At 47.1% G+C, this 24405-nt stretch overlaps 1 protein-coding gene across 17 annotated transcripts in view; it reads right to left on the bottom strand.

Moving 5' to 3' along the window:
- Positions 1–1120: 1120 nt before the first annotated feature.
- Tenm4 (teneurin transmembrane protein 4) overlaps positions 1121–24405 on the bottom strand; it is a 702050-nt gene continuing 678765 nt past the window's right edge. For all 17 annotated transcript variants that reach the window (XM_031387401.1, XM_031387403.1, XM_031387408.1 and 14 more), the window contains 5 exons: positions 23046–23281; positions 18822–19118; positions 15667–17281; positions 9250–9392; positions 1121–6363 (listed from right to left, as the gene is read on the bottom strand). In XM_031387401.1, coding sequence (XP_031243261.1) covers positions 5605–6363; positions 9250–9392; positions 15667–17281; positions 18822–19118; positions 23046–23281 — 3050 coding nt within the window. In that variant the 3' untranslated portion in view covers positions 1121–5604. The remainder of the gene's footprint in view (positions 6364–9249; positions 9393–15666; positions 17282–18821; positions 19119–23045; positions 23282–24405) is intronic.

The following is a 24405-nucleotide window of genomic DNA, read 5'->3' as shown; positions in this document are numbered from 1 at the left end:
TGCATGTTCTGGGGCTACTCCTCCAGGCCTGCGTCCTCAGGGATTCAGGGGGAGGTGCTATATTTTCATAAACTACAAGCCAAAGTTTGAGAAGCATTGGTATAGCGCAAAGAGCTCTGAGCTTTGGACAGCCATTAAGGATCTGGGTTGGCTGGTCTGGGCAGAGGGGGCATGGCGTTCTGAGCAGGGTGGTACTCTACATACTTCCTTAAGTGACACAAAGAGTAATTGACCAGGAGGTCTGTGTCACCATCCCCTCATGAAGATGCATGATCTGGAGTGTAGAGTAACTCAGTGACCAAAGGTCAGGTCATAGCACTGGAACCCCTGTCCACACCAAGGAGACTCGCAGTGGGGGGCTGTATTGCTGATACTGCCTGTCGCTTCTGCAGTGAAATCTCCATCCGCCCCGGATGGAGGGAAGGGGCCCATAGCTTGGCCCTCCTTTCCCTAGAGCTTGGCGTTGGCCAACCTGGGGCCAATGAGAGTGGGATGGCATTCCTGACTTAGAAGGACAGTTGTTTGAATTTTCGTAAAGTTTACCACGTACACCTGGGAGCTGGGCTTAGTAAATAACCTCTTCAAAACTAGCATCGTTTCACCCTTGGCGCTGAGGGCTCATAGCTTAAGTGTGTGATTAAATGAGAGAGGTTCCCACGCACTGTGATTAAAGCTACATTAGATTGGAAAGAACAGAACACAGTGGAAAACACCTACACTACTAGAGTTTTCTCCTCTCTCCCTAAGTTGTACCATGTGGCTATTATCATGTCTCAGTTGAACATGTGCCCGTTCATTTGTAAGGTGTAGTAACTCTGTGGCAGGTCCTTTGTCTGGTGGTGGATGGGACCAGGTGTTCCTGCCCCTTGGAATCTGTCTTTGAAGCCAGTGAGCATAAGGGCCAGGATAGGACACGGCCTGGGGGCAGTTTGGCTGAGGTGAGAGCTGCCTCTATGCACCTCACCTTTTAATAAGTGAGGCCTCAGGTCTTCTGAGATCCTCCGGACATCTCTGTCCATGATAGGTAGGACCTGCAAGGGACTCTGGGACTAAGGTGGGGGTCTTCCTCCAGCCCTCTTGGTAACTGCCACTGTCTCCCAACAAAGGCCACTGCACACCATTAAACACAAAATAGTCTTTTATTTGTCAACGAAGGCTACACGGGATCACTTCTGGTTTTGTTTTTATGCTTTTCCCCCTTTTTTCTAGAAGGTATCTACATCTGCATTTATTTACAGCATTGTTGGTATTTACACAGTCAAGAATACAGTGTTAGAAACACAAAAGTGTTGAGAAAAAAACTTCTCAAAATTAGTTCCAGACTTCAGGAAAACTATTTCCACATGGTAAGGCCAGAGTCTCCAGTGTTGGTCATCCAGAGGCAGCTCATTATCGTCCTTTGCCAGAGCTGCGGGTTCAGAAGTCCTCAGAATGACGGGCACATTTAGAACAGTGGGGTTCTGGTGATGAGTGGATTAGAGCTGCTGGGGACTAACAGACATCTGTGGGTCAGCTTCTGCTGGGACAGCCGAGCGTGCCCACGGCAGTCATCCCTGAACCATCAGCCCTTAGAATCAATCACATTTTTTCTCACGGACTAGGAAGTAGCCCAGTCTCACGCCTTTGGCATTCCCCAGAGGGTAAGAAATACAACACAGGGCCCCACTGAGGCCTCCGAAACACAACACAGGGTCTCCACCCTATGCCTCCCCACCTTTGATCTTCCACAACACCGTGAAACTGCAGAGCCCACCACTGTTCCAGGCAGTCAAGTACACAAGGCTGGTTTTTGAGAATGAAGGGTTGGAGAGGATAAAGTTTCTGTCACCTGAGCAATGAGTCTTTAAAATGAGTTTGCTGTTTCAGGAAGGCTAAATAAAAAGGTCTTGAACCACAGAGTTCTTTTTTAACTTCCGTCCCCTCCCACAAAATATAGACAATGGTTTTGACCTAGCTGGAGATGGTGTGCCTCTCATGGAGGGCTTTTAGTCCTGATGAAGATCCAGGAGAGGGGAGAGACTGGGATCCCATAGGACACGAATCCTCCTACTCCAGGAACAGTATAACCTGGGCTAAGCGGCTGCTATGATGGATGAACATGCGCATCTTTGTGTAATGGGTGATTTAACCCCAAAGCCCAGCCCTCTGCTAGAAGCCAGCAAGCTCATCTCCCTGGGCACAAAGCCCAATGTCACTGCTCTCACCACATGGCCACCAGAAATGTGAGGGCTGCAAATGGCAAAGCTGTGTTCTAAGATGTCACATTGAAAACCTTCTCTCTAAAGGCAGTAACTTAAAAGTCATAGCTGAAAGGCCCTTTCTTCTCCTTCCCTTGCTCCGTGCCTATAAAGCTCTGCCCAGTTTACTCACCTCTTCTGCATCATCTGCCCCCTGTCCCCGTGCCATCCCTGTTATTTGCAAGCACTTGCCCAGCCTCAGTCTCCCATTAGCTTCCTAGGGATTCTTTTAAACCCAGTATCCTTCAGTAGAGTCAAGCATTGGTGTGGACTTTGGGCTAGTGAAACCAGTGATTCTGAGCCAAGTGTTAAAGGCTAAAGTGTGGTTTACTATGGAGTCAATATCACCACAGTACCCTCTAGTGATGTTCTGTCTGGGAGATGACCACAAAGGAGGTCTCAGGGTATGAAAGATGAGATCGGGAACTAATAAAGTCTTGTTTAAGGTCATGGAGGAGGGGCTGAGGCTGACGCTGAGGCTGAGGGACTAATTGGCAGTCTTGGAGGGTAGAGAAGGTAGGAACTATGCAAAAATAATCCTTAGAGGTTCAGAAACTAACTCGCATCAGAATCACAAACTTCCACCAGTGAGGAAGACCCGGTCACTCTCTCAAGTGAATAGATGTAGTTAGTGTCCAAAGAACGGGAGTTGTCCAGAATGGCATTTTATATTCAAAACTTCCTAAATAGGCAAAAGGAAACTGTGGCCTGTGCCTTTAAACACACCTGAGAGGTGGAATCCAACTCCAAGGGGCCAAGACCAGAGTTCAGGGAGGACAGCGTAGGTGTCAGAGGGAGGTGGTACATGGCACTGTCTGGCCTACAGCTGAGGTTCTTTATATCTCAGGGATGCTTGAGTACCTCCTCTCTAGGATGGCAGTCCAGGAAGAATACGGTATCATTCCTTTTAAAAAAGAATACCCAGTATCTCATGGTGTTCACTGAAGGCTAGAAATATATTCTTTGAGGGAGGGAGATAGCAGAAGAGGAAGTCACAGGCTGGACAGCTACAAGGAGATGGTTCCCTTGGATCACATGCTGTCTCTCTGTCTTACAAGTAAATGTCCCCTGTGGATCTCAGCCAATGTCAGGCAGCCAGTATGGGACAGATCAACGAGGCTAACTCACAGGACAACTCTGCCCATGGGACCCTTACAGCAAAAGTACATTTTGAGGGGCATGTGTCTTTCAGATACAGAAAGACCTGTGTGTTTCAGGTTGAACTATTTTCTATCCCATCCAAGAATGATCATGCCAGAAGGAAGTCTGTATTACCAGCTCATGCTAGGTACTGTGGGTGTGTGGGGGCATCAATCTGACCCAGAAGAGCTTTGATCCAGAGGCAATAGCAACCAGTGGATAGAGCAGGCTGTGGTACACTGTTGCAGCAGCGGGACTGATTTTTTTTTCTTTTTTGGAATCAGGAAGAGCACTTAATGAAACACATCCTCTTATCCCAGCGGGACAACATAAGGCGAGATCTCCCCTCCCCAAGAAGCTTTGGACACCTCTCTCTGCCAGGCAGAACTACAGGCAGACTATACACTGCTCCGATTCTCATGCGGTAAGAGACCTTCTTGGTTTCATTAACTCATGTCATATTCTGAAGACTCTGTAAGGCTATAAAGGTGCCATGAGCTTTATCAGTCCAACAAGGTTCCCACGGGGAATAGCTTAGACTTGGAATTCATTTTCCACACTTAATGTAAATGTAACCCATAAAAGTCCCATTTTCTCAGAAGCCCAGCTCAAAAGGAAGCATTTGGCTTCCCCAGTCTCCCAGACACTGTCAGTGCTGATGACAATGGCATCTAGGCAGACAAAGCAGGAAAGGAATCAATCCCCTGCCCTCCACACTTCCCTGGCCTGCTGGTTGCTGCCTCCCTCAGGGCGGTCCTCCAGCACTGGCTGCACCTGTGTCTATCCTCATCCAAATGGTGTGTGCACAGGCCTTCACAGGAGCAATGCTAGCCTGGCCTTCGGGATCCACGGATACCAGCTCCGGCACCACCATCCCTGATCCTGGTGGGGTTGTGTGTCACCAATAGGCCATACCAAAGAGTTCTTTCTTCTTATTTAAAAGCAAAAACAAAACAACTCCTGCCTGGGTTTCTCTAATGAAGAATTCCACAGAAGGAAATTCCTGAAGGCCTAGGCTCTGGGACTCCCAAGCCCCTGGGAATAGCCTGAACAAGGGAGGCAGAGGAGACGCCAGAGCTGGTTAAGGTTCTTGGCTTATGCCTTTCTGACTCTTTTCTTTGGCTGACTTGGTTTTATTATGTATCTTTCCAGGATCAAAGGCATCTCTTACCATACTCCTGATTGTCAGTGGTGGCATCTGAGCACTGGAGGGAAGATGACCCAAAGCCATGGGGATAGGGTTACCTCATCTTCCCTGGACATTGGGGGCTTGCTGTGCACTGCTGGTTCTCATTCCTGATTTTGGAAGAGAGGAGGAGATGAGCAAGGGACATCATGGCGGATCAACAACTCACAGGCATCCTGGGTGCTTTCACCTCTTGGGAAGGATGGGGCTCATAGTCCCAGGATGTTCTGTCACCAGACTAGGAAAGAGCCTGGGAGACACTTTCTCTATTTCATTATGGGGGTGGGGGCGGCACTGACAGCTACACTAGAGATTTGTAAAAGGGAGGGGGGGTTCATTTAGCATCAAAATATAAAGCTCGGACAGGAGTTTGGAGTGGCTTCAAAAGGTGCTGAACAACATCACGGTATTTTCCAGAGCATGATGTAGGTCCTCAGGAGGCACAAAACATGGTGAGGAGCAGCTCACCACTTTCTGTGGGAGCCTAACCAAAGCTCCCAAGGTCCCACAGGGCCCGTGACTCTCTGCACCCCTCACTCCTGACCAACCCCAGTCAGAGAAGAAAGGGTTACACACGAGACAAGTTAGCACAGACACTCGTGTCTCACATCACGCTGGGTACCTAGGGGCGGATGAGGACACACCCAAGGAGATGTGTTCCCTCAAGAGAGAAGGAATGTACCCCCAAATGACAGGGAAAATTCCTCAAGGGAAAAAAAAGGGAACAAAAGACAATAAAGTTATCATCATGATCACACTACAGAAAAACAAAACAAAACAAAACAAAAAACCCCTTCCATTCTTTGCAAAAAATGTGTGAAGGCCAAATTTGTGTTTTTCTTTCTTAAAAAAAAAAAAGGATGTTGCATGAATTAACAATGCAACAAGTATCTTTCTGTTCTGTTTTCTGCACTTGTTAAAAAAAAGTTTTTGTTTTTTTGTTTTTTGTTTTTGTTTTTTTGTTAAGTACAACACAGTCAGGAATACGGCCACAGAAGAGTAGCTGTCTTTGGCAAGAAGTCCAGGCCTTGGTCCTTTCTGTCACCTTCGGCCCATCTCGCTCTGTCTCATGAAGTGGATATTGTTGGCGCTGTCTGACAGTTCTGGGTACTGCTCGACGGAAGTCACAAAGAAGCCGTCGTAGCCTTGCACCCGCCCCGTGTTCAGCACCTGCTGCTTCTCCCCATCTGTCCAGGCCCGCAGGCCCTCTTCCCCTTCCCGCAGTCTCTGCTGCTCTCGGGCCCAAGCCTGGCGCACAGCTCTCTGCCTGGCCAGCTCCAGCACCCGCACCTTTTCCTCATCCACTGTTGTCCCGTAGCGGGTGTTCAGGCACAGTGCCCTGTACTGCAGCTGGATGTCAGTATAGCGTCTAGTCCTGCCACTGAGCATGGTATTGATCTGGGACACGGTGACGTTGACCCCATTCTCCAGGGTTCTCCGCCCCCCACTGAGGCCTAGGATGGCCAGGTCACCTTCCGAAGGTCCTGGTTTCACAAAGTAGTGGGTGTCCACCCCGTCAATGGTGAAGTGGAGGTTCTCTAGATAGTGAGCATTGTTCAAGATGGCCGCAATCCTCCGCCCATCCTCATTGGCCACACTGATGATGTCAGTGGTCACTCGACCATCTTTCAAGGCAAACTTGACCCCCTTGCCAAAGATGGAACCACTGGAGGCAAACTTCTTTGTCTCTGGGGCCTGTTGGCAGCTGGTGATGGTGGAGCCATAAAGCTGATCAAAGCGTTCTAAGGTAACGAAGGCCTTGAGTTGCTTCTGAACTTCACACTGTACCCCAAGGATAGACTGATGGGGGAGGACCATGAAAAAGAGAGAGGGAGAATGTAAGACAAAGAAAGGGAAAAGCAAACCCAAGAGCACACAGAATCGGTTTAAATAGTGAAGTCAAATCTGCAGGGATGTATTAGCTTATAATGTCCATCTCCATGATGCCGACCATCAGAACACCCAGCCATCCTTCATCATTTATCCCCACACCTTTCTATTGCGAGCCAGCTACTCTGGCTAGGCACCTTGCTGAGCAGTAGAGATACAGAATGAACTGGACATTGTCTTTGCCCTCAAAGAACTCATTGTTTCATAGGCCCAGACACACACGACAATACTGAAGCTAAACGTAGTGACTGGTGGTATAAAACACTTCATAGCTAATAGATATAACATGTATTGATCTTCAACTCAAGAATTAAACATTTAACACTCAGCTTGATCCCTAGAATAGATACTGTTATTATTTCAGTTCATTTTCTTTGAAAGACAGAATATGTAGCCCTGGTTGGCCTGGAACTCAGTATGTATACCAGGTTGGTCTTGAACTCCCAGAGATCCATCTACTTCTGTCTCTGCTGGGACTAAAGGCTTGTGCCATTGCACTCAGCTTCATGCTCACTTCTAAGGGAACTAAGGCTGCGCCACTTATCCCTGGCCTACAGTCCCACCACTCATTCCATGTTAGTACTCAAAGCTAGGCCTGTTTGACTCTAGAGGCCAGTGTCAGCAAGGGCAGCTGCAGTAGTGAGAAGCAAACAAGGCTCAGAAGGTGGAGAAGAGGGGGAGGAGGTAGAGTTCCAAGAAATGCATCGCATTAGGAAAGCCATGAGTCTCTCACTTGTTCTACTGCTCTCCCATTATCTAAGCTTCAAGTGGTGCCTCTGCCCTACCATGCCTCCTTGGACCTCCTCAGGTACCCTCAACCTGGCTGCTGTGGGGTCAGGTTGGATCCCATTGGTTGGTGTGCCATTTGCCTGCCCCTCCCATTCTCAAGCAGCTCAGGGAAGCTGCGCTCAGGGCTCCAGGCTTTATCAGCAACTTGGGGCACAGGCTTTAGAAATAGACCCATCAGCCTCCCATTGAAATTAAGTCCTCTTTATAATTAATAGAACCCTGTCTGTGAACAATTATTTTCTAGAGTTTCACAAAAGCTGGAGTACTCAACAACAAAGATCTCCAATGCTTGCCAAGGGCAGAAATCAATAATTCATTGACAGGCAAGGTTGGCAAACAGGCAGCCAGAGAAGGGGACTCCGGAGAGTACAGCAGAAACCTGGTGGGGGAGGGAGGACTGTGTGGCTGGAATTTGCTTGGGGTCAGCAAAGGCTAGGACATCTGGACCAGGGGCTGGGGTAATAGGGTCTGGGACAGGCTAGGGCAGAAAGAGGATGGGCTCTGTGGCCAGGTAGACTTGGGTTCATGTCAATTTCTATCATTTTTCAGCTGAACACCCTTAGGTAAGTTTCCCTGAGCCTAGACTCTTTATAAAATGGGCTGAGTCATGGCTCAGTCACTGAGTTACTGAAGCACCTACAGTGTGCTAGCCTGCATTCTGGGCACTGACTGAGACCTTTAACCTGTAACTTAGCCTGTAGAGATTCAGAATCTAGTGAGGGAATAAGAAAGAAAACAAGAACAGAGCAGACCACTTGAGCAGACTCATCTGCAAGTCTGGGAGGAGGTCGCTAGGATGGGCCTAATGGTTTTAGCCTGGAACAAGAAATAGTGACAGTGCCGGAGAACTGGCTCAGTTAGTAACATGCTTATCCCACAAGCATGAAGACCTCAGTTCAGACCCTCAGCCCCCAGGTAAAGAGCATGGAGACACATGTCTATAATATCAGTGTTTTGGAGGCAGGTGAAGGAAGACCACTGTGCATTTTGGCCAGCTTGTCTGAATCTGTGAGCTCCAGGTTCAGTGTGGGACACACACAAACACAATGTCTCTCTCAAAAGAATGGAGGTGTGCGTGTGTGTGTGTGTGTGTGTGTGTGTGTGTGTGTGTGTGTGTGTGTGTACAGAGGTAGGAGGAGCAGGAGGGGGAGGAAAAGAACTGAGGTGGCTGGGGTTTCCAAGCACCGGATCATGCCATGTGGCACTGCTCCCCCTCCCCAGAGTTTACTGTCTCTGAGCTGGCATCCCCTAGGCTTGGTTTCTGCTAACCTACCCTTGCATTCCATGGGCCACGGTACAGGGCTGGCAGTATAGAATCTGCTCCTGATACAGAATTTATGAATGGAGGCTGAGGTTGGGATGAGCAACACGTGAAGTGATCAGCAGGTGGGACAAGACTGCTGCTGTAAAAGATATTTCCAGCCATATGATTCTAAGTCTTTGAAATTTAGTCATAAAAGAAAAATAACTTAGAAAAAGAAAATTTGGTCCTAAGAAAAAGTAACTTTTCCCCCTCTTATGGCTTTCCTAGTCATGCTCAGCCCGATGACACAAAATGGATGAATCTGGATTTGAATGGTCTCGAGCATTAAACCTGGGCAATGAGAAGAACAACAACATGGTGTGTTTGTGAGCTAACATAAGTAGAATGTCACTCAACGCCAGGTTCAATGGATGCTCAAAAACCTCACATCTGCATTCAGAACACTCCTTTTCTCTTAGGGCTTTTGCCTACATAGTGAAAAAGGCTGATTATTTTTTGTGGTACTTTGAACATGGTGGGTTACAAAAACCTCCTTCATGCAGCCTGTGGGTGTCCATGTACTGCTACAGTTGGGTCCCTGGGACCTACTTAGCCATAGTTTGCTGTCTGTTGAAAGCTGTCTGGCAGGAGTCATGAAGGTACTGCCTCAGTTTCCATCCCTGGCTTGATTTTCCTGCACAGTTGGTGGGGCCCCTACTTCAGTGTCAGAATGGCTGAGGTGGGGCTGTCATATGGAGCATTACCTTGCTGTTGTCCCATTCCTGAGTTTTCATCTGTGTGTGCACGAGCTCATAGGAGGGTTCCATGGCATCTGTGTCTGGCTTGGGATAGCCAGGTATCACATTGTGCAGCTGGAATCCGAAGGTGAGTAGCCAGCTGTTGACATCTGGGTGGAGAGAAGCAGAAGTAAGCTTAGGGAGTGACTCACTGACTAGGGGCCACAAGGGGCAGAACTGACTGCTACACTTAATGGAAATAATGTCCTGGTCTTAAAACCAAATGTGCTGTTGGGTCCCAGCAATCCCTCTGCCAGGCACATGCCCAGAATCATCCTAGAAGGGGTAGATCCAAGAGAGATGAAACCTAAGCCGGGCCCAGGCTTCCAGATATCTTTACGTCTCTCAGTCCTTATCTACTTCCCCAGAGGTAGTGCTCATGGATGACGCTCTCCCAGGCCCACCCCCAGCCCCAACATCAATAGGAAACCCTTGCAAAGGTCAGTCAGATCCAAGAAAGGGTTTCAATGGCTGACTCGGAAAAAAAAAAAAAGAGAAATATTCACTTATGAAACAAGCTGCCCCTCCTTTACCCGCCCTCTTTGTAGCCTTGTAGAGCCTCAGGGCCAAAGTGCCTCTGGGCATGGTGCTGGCTGGTACAGATCAAAGGGCTTTCTCCTGTTTGCAACCGTCTTTTCTGACAGCGTAAGGAAGTCACTGGACCTCCCAGTGCCTTAGCCTGCTTGCCTCTAAGCTTATTAATCACATTCCTTGAAGTTGTGGGTTATAGATAAGGTTTTTCGGTGAGTACTTGGCTCATTGAAGAATAGAATCAGAAATCCATGACCCTGGGTTGGTAGAGTGCCTGCCTGACACATATGAAGACCTGGGTACAGTCCTAACAACTAGGTAAATTGATGCCTGATATTCAAGCACCCAGGAGGCGGAGGCAGGAGGAGCAGAAGTTGAAGGCTATCCTTGGCTACATAATGAGTTTATGGCTAGCCTAGGTTACATGAAATCTATCTCAAAAGAAAGCAAAGCAAAACTGAGGATGACATAGACCGTCTAGCTAACCAAGCAAACAGAAAAAACAAAAGCCATGACCTTCCGTGGGAGTTGGGGTGGATGATAAAGCAGGTGTTATACAGATCCAGAATACGGGGTGAGGTGGGGTGGTGGGGATGCTGTACAAGGTTTTAAGGTCTGCCTCAGAGCCAGGTGTCATTTGTTTCTTTCCAACAGAAACACATCTCTGTTGGGAGATCCTGTTGACCCCCTCTGGAAGCTACTGAGAGGGAGTGACCTGTGGGTGTCAACAGTTGTGTTCATGACACCACTGTGACCCATGTCTCTCTCCCATTTGGGCACCTCACATTTGTCTTTTTTGCCTCCTTTGTTTGTGTGTTTGTTTTGTTTTCGGTTGTCTTAGGCCCCTCCACTAGGACCCAGGTTTAACTTCTCACTTCAGCCTTGCCATGCAGATCGCAAACAGGAAGGGAAAGTGTGTGGCAGTTAAGGCCACACAAACCCACATGCTGGCTTCTCAGGGTATGAACAGTGAACTCGGAGAAATCTTAACTTCTCTGAGAGTTAGTTCCCTTGTCTGCATACTGACAATAGGAATGGTTTTAAGTCTCAGGAAAGAATAAGGATAACATTTGGAGGCAGTTACTGTGTAGCAGGAGCTTGTGCCTAAAACGCTGGATTTTGTGTATAATATCCAGATCAGTTACTGCCTTGCAGGGGGTTTCTGTCGCTGTGTATCCCAAGACCTTCATTTTCTTATTTATGACAGGGGCTTGGATGGCTTTTCTCAATGGCCCTTTCCTCACCCAGTTTCCAGCAGTCTTTCATCCTAGGATTCTCTGCAGACGGATCTTTGGGAAATTAAACCAAACAGAACACACATGGAGAAAACAGCTCACAAAGCCCTTTTGCTTGAGGCTGAGAATGTGCATAGGGATTTCGAGGGTACCTGGAGTAGCGCATGTCCCCAGGAAAGCAGGGGGTATAGGGGAGGGCTGGGCTTTAATTATGAGTGACGGAAGATGGAAGAAGGGAAGCTTTGCTATCATGTCTTTCAGGGAAATGTCAGAGATCTATTTATTAGCTAGCTTTCCTACCGGGCTTTTCTGAAGAGCTGGGAATTGTACTTTTACAACCTCAGGGGCAGGCATTTCCTTCCTCTTGAAAAGCCCTGTGAGTTACCTGTCAGTCCCAGAAGGCACGGCTGCCACGGGGGAGGAATAAAACATTTCACGAGTGCATGTCTTTGTTCTTCACAGAAGGTATTGAATCTGCCCCCCCCATACCAAAACCGCTAAGCATTTTGAAGTCTGACACCACAGAGTTCTAAGGATGGCTTCCCAACATCTTTGTGGAAGGGTTACTTTACCAGTCCTGAACTTCGCTATCTTTGTCGGTTTCTCCCAAGCTCATGTCTCAGGCAAAGACTCAGCACCATGATGTGTGACATATACCAGTGGTGGACATTTTAGGGTCACCTCCCCATGATCCAATTCTGCGTTCTTTCTCTGTTGATCATGTGATCCAGGATCATCCAATCAGTGCATTCTGTTCTCTTCAACCCTGGTAATTGCTCTACTGTCTCATGAACCAGGCCTACCTAACCTGAGTATACCTCAGGACCTTTGTAGGTATGTTTGGAAAACATAAGCTTTCTTTGTTGTAGTTCAGGATGTGAGTGAAGATACAGTTAGCCCACAGAGAAGGTAAAAGGTAAGGTTATAAGGAGCATCAGCTGAATCGTACTTTCGTACTAGTCACTGCAAATCATTTCTGATGTTCTGAAAGCTTGATTGTTTAGACGGCAAATATCTTTTTCATGTGCCACAGGATCTGCTTCATAAGTAAAATCAATTTGGGGGCCATGACCAGTATTTTTGTTGAAGTAGAATACACTAGACTAGAAAAATATGTAGATACCAAATTTAAGGACTGCTTTGCAAACCTTTGGTTTTTAGTGTTTTATAGTGATATAAAAAATATGTTTTTCTTTTTTGAGGTAGGTTCTCACCTCCTATTCAGGCTGTGTAGTCAAGGATGACCTTGAACTTCTGCTCTTCCAGCCTCCACCTCTGGAATACTGAGGTTACAGGAATGCAAACACAACACCTACTTTATTTGGTGCTGGGGATGGAGTCCAGGACTTCACACGTGCTAACAAGCACCCTACAGACTGAGCTACATTTCTAGCTTCACAACTCTTTTTCTTAAGGTGGGCTCGCAGTCAAAGACATTTGTGAGAGGGGGCATGTGTTTTATGAAGGCAGGCGCCAAGCCTTCTTCCTCTTTGGATCCTTAGCGTGGGTCTGGCACAGAGAAGGTATAACCAATATGATATTTGCTAGATTTAACTGTCTGGGAAATGAAACACAAACTGAAAATGTAAGGTGCCCCTTGGATAGTTGAGAGTTGTGTTAGAAAGCAGGATTTAGAGGCTGGGTGATTATCATGGGAAATGTTCTGAAATCAGAGAGCCCTGTTCTGCGTGACTCTTCGCAGACCCTTTGGTCCTTCAGGGTCTCACATGTCTCATCTGTGGAATGCAGATAATTGTCGTGATCTCACAGAGCTGGTGCCAGGCTTCTGCAAGTGCTTGGTGAGGAGTGTTTAATCATGCCAGTGCTATTCTGGAAGGAGACTATATGCATATGGGAGTGTACGAAGGAAGAGGGGGAGGGCAATAATATTTTGGCAAGCTTTAACAATTTTTTTTTTTATGGAAAATTACATTTCCTATTACAGTATTTTTTTCCCCCAGCTATGGTAACATGCCAAAATGTCTCACAGGAAACCCACTGGAGGGTGAGGCAGGGGGCGTGCTTTGTGCAGACAGATGTAATGGAAATGTCACCCTGATCTGTCAAGGCTCTATACTGCTAGCAGCCAAGTCGAACATGGTGAAAGCTGGGCATGCTGTCAGAATATGTGTTTATCCCCAGCTCCCAGGTAGGTTTTCACAACACCTGTGTACCACCCTGCTCTCCCTTCTAGCTCTTGATTGGGATTCTTCCTCTTAATGGAACAACCTGGATTCTTTTTTTCCCCCTGGAATAAGGAATTTTTCTATTGCTTTCAGCAGAAAATAAGGCCATCAAGGTTTAGGGTGAGGAAGCAAGCCCATGCCCCCCGAACCATTCTGTGAGCTAGACCCAATGCCCTGTTTCCAATTTGTGAATGTTGACCCCACTCTTTGGAATGCCTTTCTCCCTACTACTTAATGAAATCTACTCAGGAGCCAGCCTCAAGGATCAGCTACTCTTTGAGGGCTTCCCAGAACCCTGTGGGCAGAGCCGGTTGCTAGCCTTCTGTGATTTAATGGCCATCTGTGCAAATCTTCCTCATGGCCCCTCACATTGGACCAGAGTGTGCATTTCCTCTGATAGTGCAGAATTCTGGAGGGTGGGGATTACCTTTCTATTCCCATGCCTGGAACTGGGAGGGGTGGGATGGAGGAATCAGCTGCAAAAGAGGGGGTGAATGTATCGAACACGAGATTAGCAGGTTTTCTCAGTATAAATTCTCACAAGGATCTGGCTGGCTTTATTTGGATCCCATAGAGACTCTCCCTGTGTTGATTGCTGAGGGACTACAGCAGCCTAGGATGTCTCCATCTGCAGGACCCATGAGACACTTTATATTCAAGTTGGTTTCAGAGGAATGAAAGGTGACGTTCCCTTTTAAAGCAAAGGGTGGAAAGGAAACCAGCATGAGATGAGCTAGGCATGTGTATCTCACATCACCCTTGGTGGTGCTGGTGGGGTGGGGTGGATGTATGTGTATATATGATATACCCACATATATACATACATATCATACATACATGCACACATCCATCCCACCACCACACACACTTTTTGAGACGTGGTGTCATGTATCCCAGGTTAGTCTTAAATTCACTAAGCAGTCAAGGATGATATGGAACTCTTGATCACCCACACTTAACGTCCTGAGTGTTGGAATCTAACCCAGGGTTTTGTACATGTTAGAAAGCACTCTATCAACTGAATTCTAGGTACTTTCTTAATTTTCTAGTTTATTTTTGATTGCTGACTTATTGATGATGTTTATTTGTTCTTGATTCAGTTTAAAAACAAACAAACAAAAAACCACAAAAAAGCTAGCATCTTCTACAGCCCAGACTGGCCTAGAACTCTTTCCTGACTCCCATACCTCCACCACACCCTTGGCTTATCTATTTTAGTTTTTAGATTTCTAATAGTTGCTCTAGCATAGTATATGAACACTTAACCAACCAGAATAAGGTATTCTAACTATTTCATTTATCTTGAGACAGGGTCGTGGTTTTACTATATAACTCTGGCTGACCTGGAACTCATTATATAGATTAGGCTGGCCTTGACCTCATAGAGACCTCCGCCTACCTCTGCCTCCTCCTCAGGTGGCAGAGCCATCATGTCAGCTGTGGTATTCTATTAACATAAACCCAGGAAACTAAAATTCAGAGCAGTAAAATAGTATGTCACAGTTAAGAAATGGCAGGTCCATTCCCTTAGCTCTGTCTGTCTCCAAAATCTGTGTTTTCCATAATCAGAACTTGAAAAAACTGATTTTATTTTAGCCACACTATTAACTCATATTACTGAGGACTCATTTATGTCAGAAACTCCCAGAGAGCATTCTGAAGGCAGTTCCTAGTGAAGCATTAGGATTTTATGGAGAAATCATTTAGAAAAGTTGTAGGTAAGTAAACTAAAGAATACTTTTTACTACAGAACCTCTTAGAGCCTTCATAAACTGAAGTGCAATATGAATGATGAAGAATGGCCATCCTATCACAAGAACAGGGCCCACAGAATCAAATGACCAGGATTTAAGCGGGCTCACGAAAATCAGGAAGCCTGAATAGGTCCGACCCAGGTCTTCTGTTATGGTTGAGTAGCTTGGTGTTCTTGTGGGACTCCTAACAGTGGGAGCAGGGGCTGTCTCTGATTCTCTCGCCTGTCTTTGGGACCCTCTCTTACTGGTTGGTTCACCAGCCTTGATGTGATGTGCCTGGTGTCACTGCAGCTTGTTATGCAATGTTTGGTTGATGTCCCTGGGAGGCCTGCTCTTTTCTGAGGGGAGGCTAAGGTGGGGTGATTATGGGGCAAAAAGGGGAGGTGGGGAGGAAAGACTAGGGGGAGAGGAGGGAGGGGAATCTGTAGTCAGGATGTAATAAAAGAGAAAAATAAGTGAAAAGGAAAAGTTTTCTAAAAAAAAAAAAATGAAAAAGATGATAATAATGGAGGTCCTGATGCTGGGTCCATTATTTCCAAAATAGTCTCCAAACTAGTATTTCTTTAGACTTCGGGAGATGATGCCTTTAGAGACAGTCAATGTCTCCCACCACCCTATACCAGCTTTCTCAAGGAGCAATGGGGTAGATCCTGACCTAGGGTGTACCTCAATCCTCACCTGTCATGAAGCACTTGATGTCCTGAGAGTTGCTGATGGGGTTGTTGTTCTTAAACATGTAGAGATGAAAAGGCACGATGCTGCTGCTACTCAGGCGTTTCCAGAGTTCGTGGTCTGGGCTCGTCCAGCGTCCAGCCAGCACATCATAATCCCGTCGGCCCATGTGGACAAGCTTGGTGAGTGGATCATAGAGGCCACCGTGGTAGCCAATGATGATCTGGAAGTTGGGGTTTGTGTCCATGTAGATCTCCCCATAGGCCGTGTACAGGATCTGCTTAATCATCAAGCCAGTTCCACTGAAGACAGCAAGAGGGGTCCCAATGTTGTCACAAGCTATGTAAAACTCATCGCCACTGCTTAGCTCCATGGCAAAGAGGTGTCCTTGCAGGTCATAGTAGAGGGATGTGATCTCCGAGCTGGAGTGGTTATAGAGGTGGGTGATCTTGGTGGGGTTGGTCAGGTCTGCGTAGAAGAACTGGAGGTGGTGGCTGTGGCTGCTCTTGCTGGATACTCGCCGCCCTAGCCCATCATAGCGGTACCTGACACTCCACCCACTAGCCCGGTTGTAGGCTTTGATGAGTAGGCCTGCTGAATTGTACTCGAAGACATCCCCACCCCGCTGCCTCAGGAAGCCATCCTCATCCATCTTGTACTGCACGTCACCCAGCCTAGTGATGCGGTCGCGGAGGTCGTACCGTAGGGGTGTGAGCCGTGCACTATTCCCAGGGCTCAGCAAGTGTAGGTTCCCATTGAGGTCATAGCTATAGCGCCAGAGTGGCTTGTCATTGATGGAGACTGTCTGCAGCTGGCCATCAGCATCGTACTCATAGGAGTAGCGGGTAGTGTTGGCATAGGGTCCCACCTTCAGCTCCTTCTTCACCACCCGTCCCATGTTATCATACTGAACAGTCATCCAGTACATAAGTGACCGGAAGATCTCATACTGTACTTCCTTCATCCTGCCATAAGCATCAAAATGCTTGGTGTGGGTCATGACGGCTGTGGTAATGATCTGGTTGATGTCATAGTAGATGACACCAAACTTCCCAAACTGTTCTGTCTTCCCTGACACATCATCGTAGCGGTAGAGATCGATGGGCAGTGGGGTCTCGTTGATCACAGCCTGCATGCTGGTCACTCGGAAACTGTTGTCATAGTTGTAATCAAAACGGGCATTGACCATGCCTTCTTCTGTGAAACGGAAGATCTGACGATCAATCAGGGGCCCAATCTGACGATAGCGGATAGTGCAGGTGAAACCCTCGTTCTGTAGGTTGACGGTCTTCAGCATCCCTGCGGTCTCATCGTAGGTGAAGCTTACCTTGGTGGTGTCATACAGAGTCTCTGCCAGCTTTGACAACTTGCCATACTTGTAAATCACCCTGCGGCCCGTGCCCAAGTAGAAAGTATGTAGCAGGTGTCCATCCTCAGTGAAGTCCTGAATGACTGAGGCATTGCCTTCTGGGGGTTGGTAGATATTCCTGTAGTAGCCCACTGAGCGGATGGTCTCCAGCGTCTGCCGGGCTACATTGGGCATGGTCACAGAAGAGAGGCGGTCGTTCTTGTCAAACTCGAAGATGTACTGCCTCTGACTGTGGAGGTGAAGCACCATAGACTGGAGGGAGAAGAAGATCATAGATGAAGGAGGTAGGAGAGGGAATGGCAGCCCAAGTACCCACAACTTCAAGGAAAGAAATGGAAGGCTGAGACAAGTGGTGTTCTGCCATATGCCCAAGCAGAGTGTCCCTCGGTACCGTGGGATGCTGCCAGGAGGTTTCAGGGCTGGGTCCACTCTGCTTGTTTGTTTTCCCATTGTGAGCAGTCGGTGTGTCTGTTCCTTTGTGTGCTATGGAGCAGATTTCTTCTGCATGCAAAGGATGCTCTGGCCTAAAGTATTTGCAACTTGTAACAGTTTCCCTACTGCCTCCCCTGATCCAGACTTCTGTCTCAGGACTTCTATTCAAGCAAGAAGGGGTGCTCTAAAACACAGCCTGATGCTCTCAAAGCCTGACGGCCTTCATCTGCTGAACAGCTTCTGTGGTTTCCCTGTGCATAAAGACCATGTTTGAGAAGGGCTTTAGACTTTTCCTCACTTTTTATGTTGTAGCAAGTCATGGGCCCACCCTGGGATAGGGCAGGCTAGAATGGGAAGAACCTTGCCTACAAATGCTCTCATTGTGCAACACTGGCAACTTCTGCCCTCTCCAGGAGTGGCTTTTCAGGGCATGGGATGACCTCCACCATCTGTCTTGTAGCCCTACAACAGTACACTGCTCTCTAGCATGGGAAGAGACATTCACCACAGAACAAGCAGAGCCTGGGACCCTGAACAGTTGATGAGGACAAGAAACAAGGTGAAGGTTTTTCGATCCAGAAGTGGGGCATGAAGTGAATATTCTGTCTCATGAAAGTCATCAGACAACTAGCCTAGATCTAGCTATCGAAGCTATCATGTCCTCCCAAATGAGACCGACTTTTAAATTTAGGTACTTTTAAGAAAATTTACCCAAACACATTTTATGATCTAGGTAATTTTTGATTTCTAGTTTATGGGTGGAATGAATCCTAACCCAAAGTGGAAGGATTTATGACACCCACACCCACTTTTAACCGTGGGATTAAGCTTGCTCTACCTCAATCTGACCTTAATCTTAAGATCTGACCTGCAGACTTCTGCTTGGTTCTCTGTGGGGAGTTGTCACTGTGTATGATCATCCTGGAAGCAGAACCCCATCCTGGGTCAGCAACCTTGGACCAGTTAGGGTGGGGCCCACTCTTCTCCATCAGCAAGACTTTTTCGTGTTTCCCTGGCTTAGCACCTCCTTCTCATCACATTAAACCTATTAACCATCCAGATACCTCCTGGCATACTCCTTTTGAAAGATGTGCATCTCTCCTTTCAGAAACTACAAGTCAGATTTATCCTACTGAGGTTAGCAGTCTAGAGTTGGCCATGGGAGCAATGACAAAGGCAGGCATAGTAGTAAATGCCTTCAACTAATTGTTCAGGAGACCAGGACAGGAGGGCCAGTTGAAGCCAGGAGTTCAAGTACACCCTGGGTAATATAGTGGTACACGTCTTAAAAACTATACCCACAATGACCAAGCTTCTATGTGGCAAGGCCAGTGATGAAGGGAGACAGATAGACACCTGCCTTCTCTAAGTATGTGTAGCTCCACATTTTCCCATCCGCAAAGATCCGGGATGTGATGCGCCCTGCCTGATCATATTCCATTCTCTCAGACATGATGCCCCTTTGGATTCCAGCAATGTGACCTCCAGGGGAGTAGGTCACATTAACACCATTCAGTCTGCTGCTAGGTGACCAGAGGCTAGGCCTCCCCGCCTGGTCATATAGGATCCGAAGGGTGAACTTGCGATGGTCATCATAGATCTTCTCTGTGCGTGTGACACGGTCAAAGTCCAAAGACAAGAGGTTTCGGTTGTGAACCTGGGGAAGGGATAAGAAAGACAGACTATAGATGCAGACACTGAGAATTTGGCTCTAATGACCAGCCAACTGTGTTGAGCTCCCGAGAACAGAAAGCAGCACAGGTTGTGGGCATCAAATCTCACCCTGCCATCTGTTAGTGCTTTGAAGTTTCCTTATCTGTACCATAGGAAAAATATGATGCCAGCTTCCTAGGCCTGTTGCAAGAATAAAGACAACATGGGTGATGGATGGGCACATGGGATTGCTGGCTGACGAAGACATATGATTTTATCACATGTTATATCAATGGGGACTTAAAAATAAAGAAGTTAGATCCCTCTTAACTCTATCCTAAAAACAGAGCTACCAAGCAAGCCCAGCAAATCAACACCTGACCCATCTGCTCTGTGCCAGACAACATGCAGTGATGGATTTCAAGATAGCCAAGCTCAGGGAGGCTGCAGATCCGTGGCTCATATATGATCAAGTGTGGGCTTTGCTCTCATTAGTGAAGCAGATTCTTGGTGGTTTTCTGAGCAAGTCCCAGCATTCCTGGGGCTCTATACTTGTTATTCTTCGGGTCTCCCCTGCACTTGTTCACAGGCAAGGTTTCTAGGTTACCTGCTGTCTTCTGAGACGCGCCCGACCAAGATGCGCCCTCTTGTGGTTGCTGAAAGACAGGGACAGTCACATCCCCAGTGGTTTCTTTTGTAGTCTGGTTGGAACTAGTCCTAACTCTAGAGTACTTTGCTTTTGCCTCCAGGATCAGGAGCCCCCTCAGTAATCTCCCTGTGGTCTGAGAGACCAACCTCAAAAGGTTTCCCCTTTGAGTCAGAATGATAGGCCCTCATGGAGGTAGCTGTAAGTTGGAGCTTTGTACGTGTTTATACATGTGTATATGGGGATACACAGGGACCTGGAACTTTCTGTTTAAGCTAGGCTGGCTGCCTAGTGAGCCCCAGGGATCTGTCTTCTCTGCCTTTACAGAGCTAGGATTACAAACACGTCACCAATGTCTGGTCCCCTTCCCCCAAATGGGGTTCAGGGGAATAAACTCAGGCCCTCAAGCACTTTACTGGTTGAGCCATTTCCCCAGGTCTCCTGGTCTGTATTTTAATAAAGAAATATACTTTGGAGCCTTTGGATTTGACCTTTAGGCATAGGCTCTCCCCAAATGCTAGTAAGGTTTTCAAAGCTTCCGGCTTGGGGTGGGAAAGGGAGCTGGCCCTACAGGGCACAGGGGTACCTTTGCTGTCTCTTCTACTTGTCACTCAGCAAGTTTGACAACCAAGATGACCCAAGAGGAGAGCAGATAATTAGGTCACACAATGTAAAATGGCATGTGTGGCCTGAGGAAATCAAAGGCTCTTTTGGCATCTGTATATTTAGAAGATGGTTTGGGTATAGTCGGGTGTCGGTATTAAGGTTGGAATGTCAACCTCAACTTTGTGACTAGCCTTCCTATGTGACCTTGGTCAGGTGCCTTTACTTCTGAGAGACTCACTCTCTTCTGGTGTATATGCCTAGATTTGTGAGCAAACCCTCAGTGGCCTACCAACCAGGTGCGTAGAAGGCATCGGATAAATGGCTGTAATTATTTCCACTAAATGACTGTGCATGATCATGGTCAGTCTTAGAGGAAGGAGAGATGTGTGTGTCTTCCCCCACTCTCCCCATACAAATGCCAAGGCCCCGAAAATAAGGATTTATAATGATGATGCCGAGGCGGCTTTAGCTGTGAATGGCCTGGTTATAATAAGCTTGCCTTCCCCAGGGTAATCAAACACAATTGCAGAAGCAAAAACCGTGTGGCAGACAATTCCCGTGAAAAATCAGAGGCGGTGGAAGCTCAAAACCGTGTTCTTTGCGGAGAGGGGGCATGCAAAGGGGGGGAGGGCACACTGACAACAATGGTGGGAACCTTTAGAAAGTAGCTCTGGGAGATCCTCCTATCCCATCAGTGTTGGTGCCACATGGACAGTACCCCCCCTCCATCCCCAAGGATCCCAGTGAAGAAGGGGATCTGTACCTTTGTGACAAAATTAATAAAACTGAATTGAACCATTCACTGGGGGAAGCACCTTGCGCTTCCTGTGCTTGGCAGTGGCGGCAATGAGATTATTTTACATCTTTCTTTATTAAAAAAAAAAAAAAAATTCCCAGCTGTATAAAAAATGAGCTCCATTATGGGGAGGCACACCCGGCTAACATTCTCATTCCACAAACTGCCACTGTTGGTGGCCATTTATTTTGGGAGAAAGCAGAGATGTGGCCACCGGAGTAGAGTATCATCTATCTCTGGCTGGGAGAGGGACCAATTAAAGCCTGGGAAACTTCAGGTCCTGCTCACTCACACGGTGGAGAGAAACTCCTAATAGCACTAATCACTGCCCTTTACTGAGCACCTGGGATCTGCTGCTCTGGGCTAGGTGCTTTGAATACATTTGCGTCTGCCGAGGAAGCTTAGGCTCAGAGGAGTCGCTGGAGGCTACACAGGAGGCCCAGCGGGAATCCAACTTAGGTCAAACTTCCCCTTTGGCACACCGCCTCAGATGTGCAGGAAGGGCTCTTGGGAATGCACAGTTGGTGGCAGGGAACAAAGAGCTAACTAGGCCTTCCGCAGGATCTAGTAGGAGGCTGGTTTCCACGTTAGCTAGCTAGCTATGCAGTTCTTGGCTGTTGAGGGTACAAAGGAAGCTTGGTTTCCTGGGCTCTGGTTTTTGCTGCTGGATAAGTCATCAACTACCATGCTTCTTGCCCTGCATTTATTTACAACCACCTAGTTATGTGAGTCGAAAGCAATCACTTATTCTTTTGACCTTGATTGCCCATGTAGAAGATGGGATGTATATGTACACTTCCTTGGTTGAGAGGTAAGGAATCAAGAGTCCATTGTTGCGGTGAGGATGTTTCTGTGGCTCACTCCAGCTCAGCAGCTGTCTACTGAGCACCTGCGGTCTACAGGTACTGGGCAGAAAGCCAGGCCCGGAGCACCAGCTGTCCCTCTGTACAGCCCCTTGCCTCCTGCTTTGTATGTTGTATTACTGGGCAATCTGCAACCACTGAACTGTAGCTCCAGATTCCCTCATCCCTGGTTTTCTCTTTGTCAAGCTTAATCACCTGCCAGGAAAGTGCTCACCTACCAAGTTCCTGCTTTAGCACCCTTTGCCCTTTAACCTTTGCTTTTTGAAACTGGAGAGGAAGGCTGCTGGGCAGTGAGTCCTGGGCCAAGGTTTCATCTACAGAAGCACAGGAGGGGAGCAGACATGGTGCTCAGGGCTCCACACTGAAAAATGCCCCCAAAATACCATCCACAGTGACAGCTATGGTAAGGTCATCCTGACACGATAGGTTCTTGGCACATAGGCCAGGACAGCCGTGAACGTCTGATCTCCCTGCCACCATACTCAGTCCTTTTGATCATTAGAAAGGATCATCTGACTCAGAAAGAGTGGCAAATGTGGCTCATTTTCTAAGTAGCTGAAATAAACTTGGGGACATACTAGCAGTGACAACAACAAGCAGCATAGAGGTAAGGACACCGGCAGCCATTACGGACCCTGATGTGTGTATGCCAAGCTCTGTGTGAGACTCTGCATGTCACTTCTAATCCTTGAAACAGCATGCAACATAGGCTTTATTTCCCAATGACTGACACCGGGGCTTTCAGTTGACTGACATGCCCAAGTTCAGTCATGGAATAAAATAAGCTGTGAACTCAGCTCAGAGCCGACCCCAAAGCCAGCCATGTTCACACAGGTCAAAGCAGAAAGGATGCCCCACAGCCTTTTGTTACATGTGGCTTGTGGCTTCAGTTCTCCCTTTGGTAGATGAAGAAACTGGGGAGAGTTTCAAAAATGGGATTCTCTAAATACAGCCCCCCCTACACACACACACACCTGACCCCTGCACCGGGATTAGTGACTGCAAGGTTCTTCTGCTTACCCGCAGACGACGTCCGAAGACGGTGACCTGGCCACGAGCCTGCTCCTTGCGCTGCCGCCACTCCACCAGGTTGAGGCCGTTATCAATGGGCAGCGTGACATTCCTCTTGCCTACAGTGGGGTTGACAGTGCCAGCCAGCAGGTGTGGCTCGGTCTGCAGAGCCACTTCCATGCCATTGGCAAGTAGCAGCCGCAGGGAGCCATCAGCCCCGATGTAGTAGCTGTTCCGGACTTGGTCTAAAGTAGAAGAGAGAAAAGATGCTTAAGAGGAGGGAGGATGGAGGCTAGGGAGGGGGTTTAAGTGTGTTTCTCCCTAAATATAGAAGTAATACTTTATCATTGAAGAAAACTAGGGAGGTATCTGGAGACTATATAAGCCCAATACTCAAAATCATTGGAAATATGTTGAATATTTGTAGATTTTTATAGTATTTCCTAAGGCACTTTTAGAGTCAAATAGTTATTAGAATTCTTCATCAGCCAATGTATCATATCATGCTGTTAAATATTTATAATAAACATTTTTCATAACTACAGTCTTTGGGCTGGAGAGAGGGCTCAGCAGTTAAGATCTCTTCCAGAGATCCTGAGTTCAACTGTGAGCCAACAGATGATAGCTCATAATCATGTATAATGTGATCCGATGCCCTCTTCTGGCATGCAGGTGTACCTGCAGATAGAGCACTCATATACATAAAATAAATACATCTTTAAAACAAACAAACCCACACTTTAAAAAAAGCCAACAAAACCAAACCAAACAAAACAAAAAACCAAAATAAAAATAACTTCAGCCTTCTAGTATTTGGCAATACAATGTATTTAACAGTACCAAGTAGATACTTAATTTGTTTCAGTTTTTTCAACTACAAATTACATTGCAAGAAAATGCATTATTGATATTACTCTAAGTGAAAGAAGTTAGACACAAGTGGCCACAAGTCCTTTTTAGCTGATAAGTGTTCAAAATGTAGCTAGCATTACTGTTACTAGATGTGCTCAGTATTTGCTGGACTAAATTAAGTATGTCTTAGGCTATGATAAGCCATAAAAATGTAGTGCAGGGGACTGGATCCATAGATGAGACACTTGGTGATCTTCCAGAGGACCTGAGTTCATTTCCCAGAACCACATGGTAGCTCATAACCTTCTGTAACTCCAGTTCCAGGGGATCTGACCCTTCTTTCTGGCTTCTGTGGGCATGAGGTATGCATGTGGTACACATATATGCATGCAAGCAAAGAACTCATGCACATTAAGCAGAATGAAAACATTGTTTTAAAAAGATGTAGTTTCAAGAAGAAGGAAGACCAAAAGGTAGACATTTCATTCCTTCTTAAAAGGGGGAATCAAATACCCAC

The sequence above is a fragment of the Mastomys coucha genome, unplaced genomic scaffold, assembly GCF_008632895.1.
Source record: "Mastomys coucha isolate ucsf_1 unplaced genomic scaffold, UCSF_Mcou_1 pScaffold21, whole genome shotgun sequence".
Classification (NCBI taxonomy): domain Eukaryota; kingdom Metazoa; phylum Chordata; class Mammalia; order Rodentia; family Muridae; genus Mastomys; species Mastomys coucha.
The sequence above is the reverse complement of the archived record's forward strand: the minus strand, read 5'-3'. Positions and strand labels throughout refer to the sequence as shown.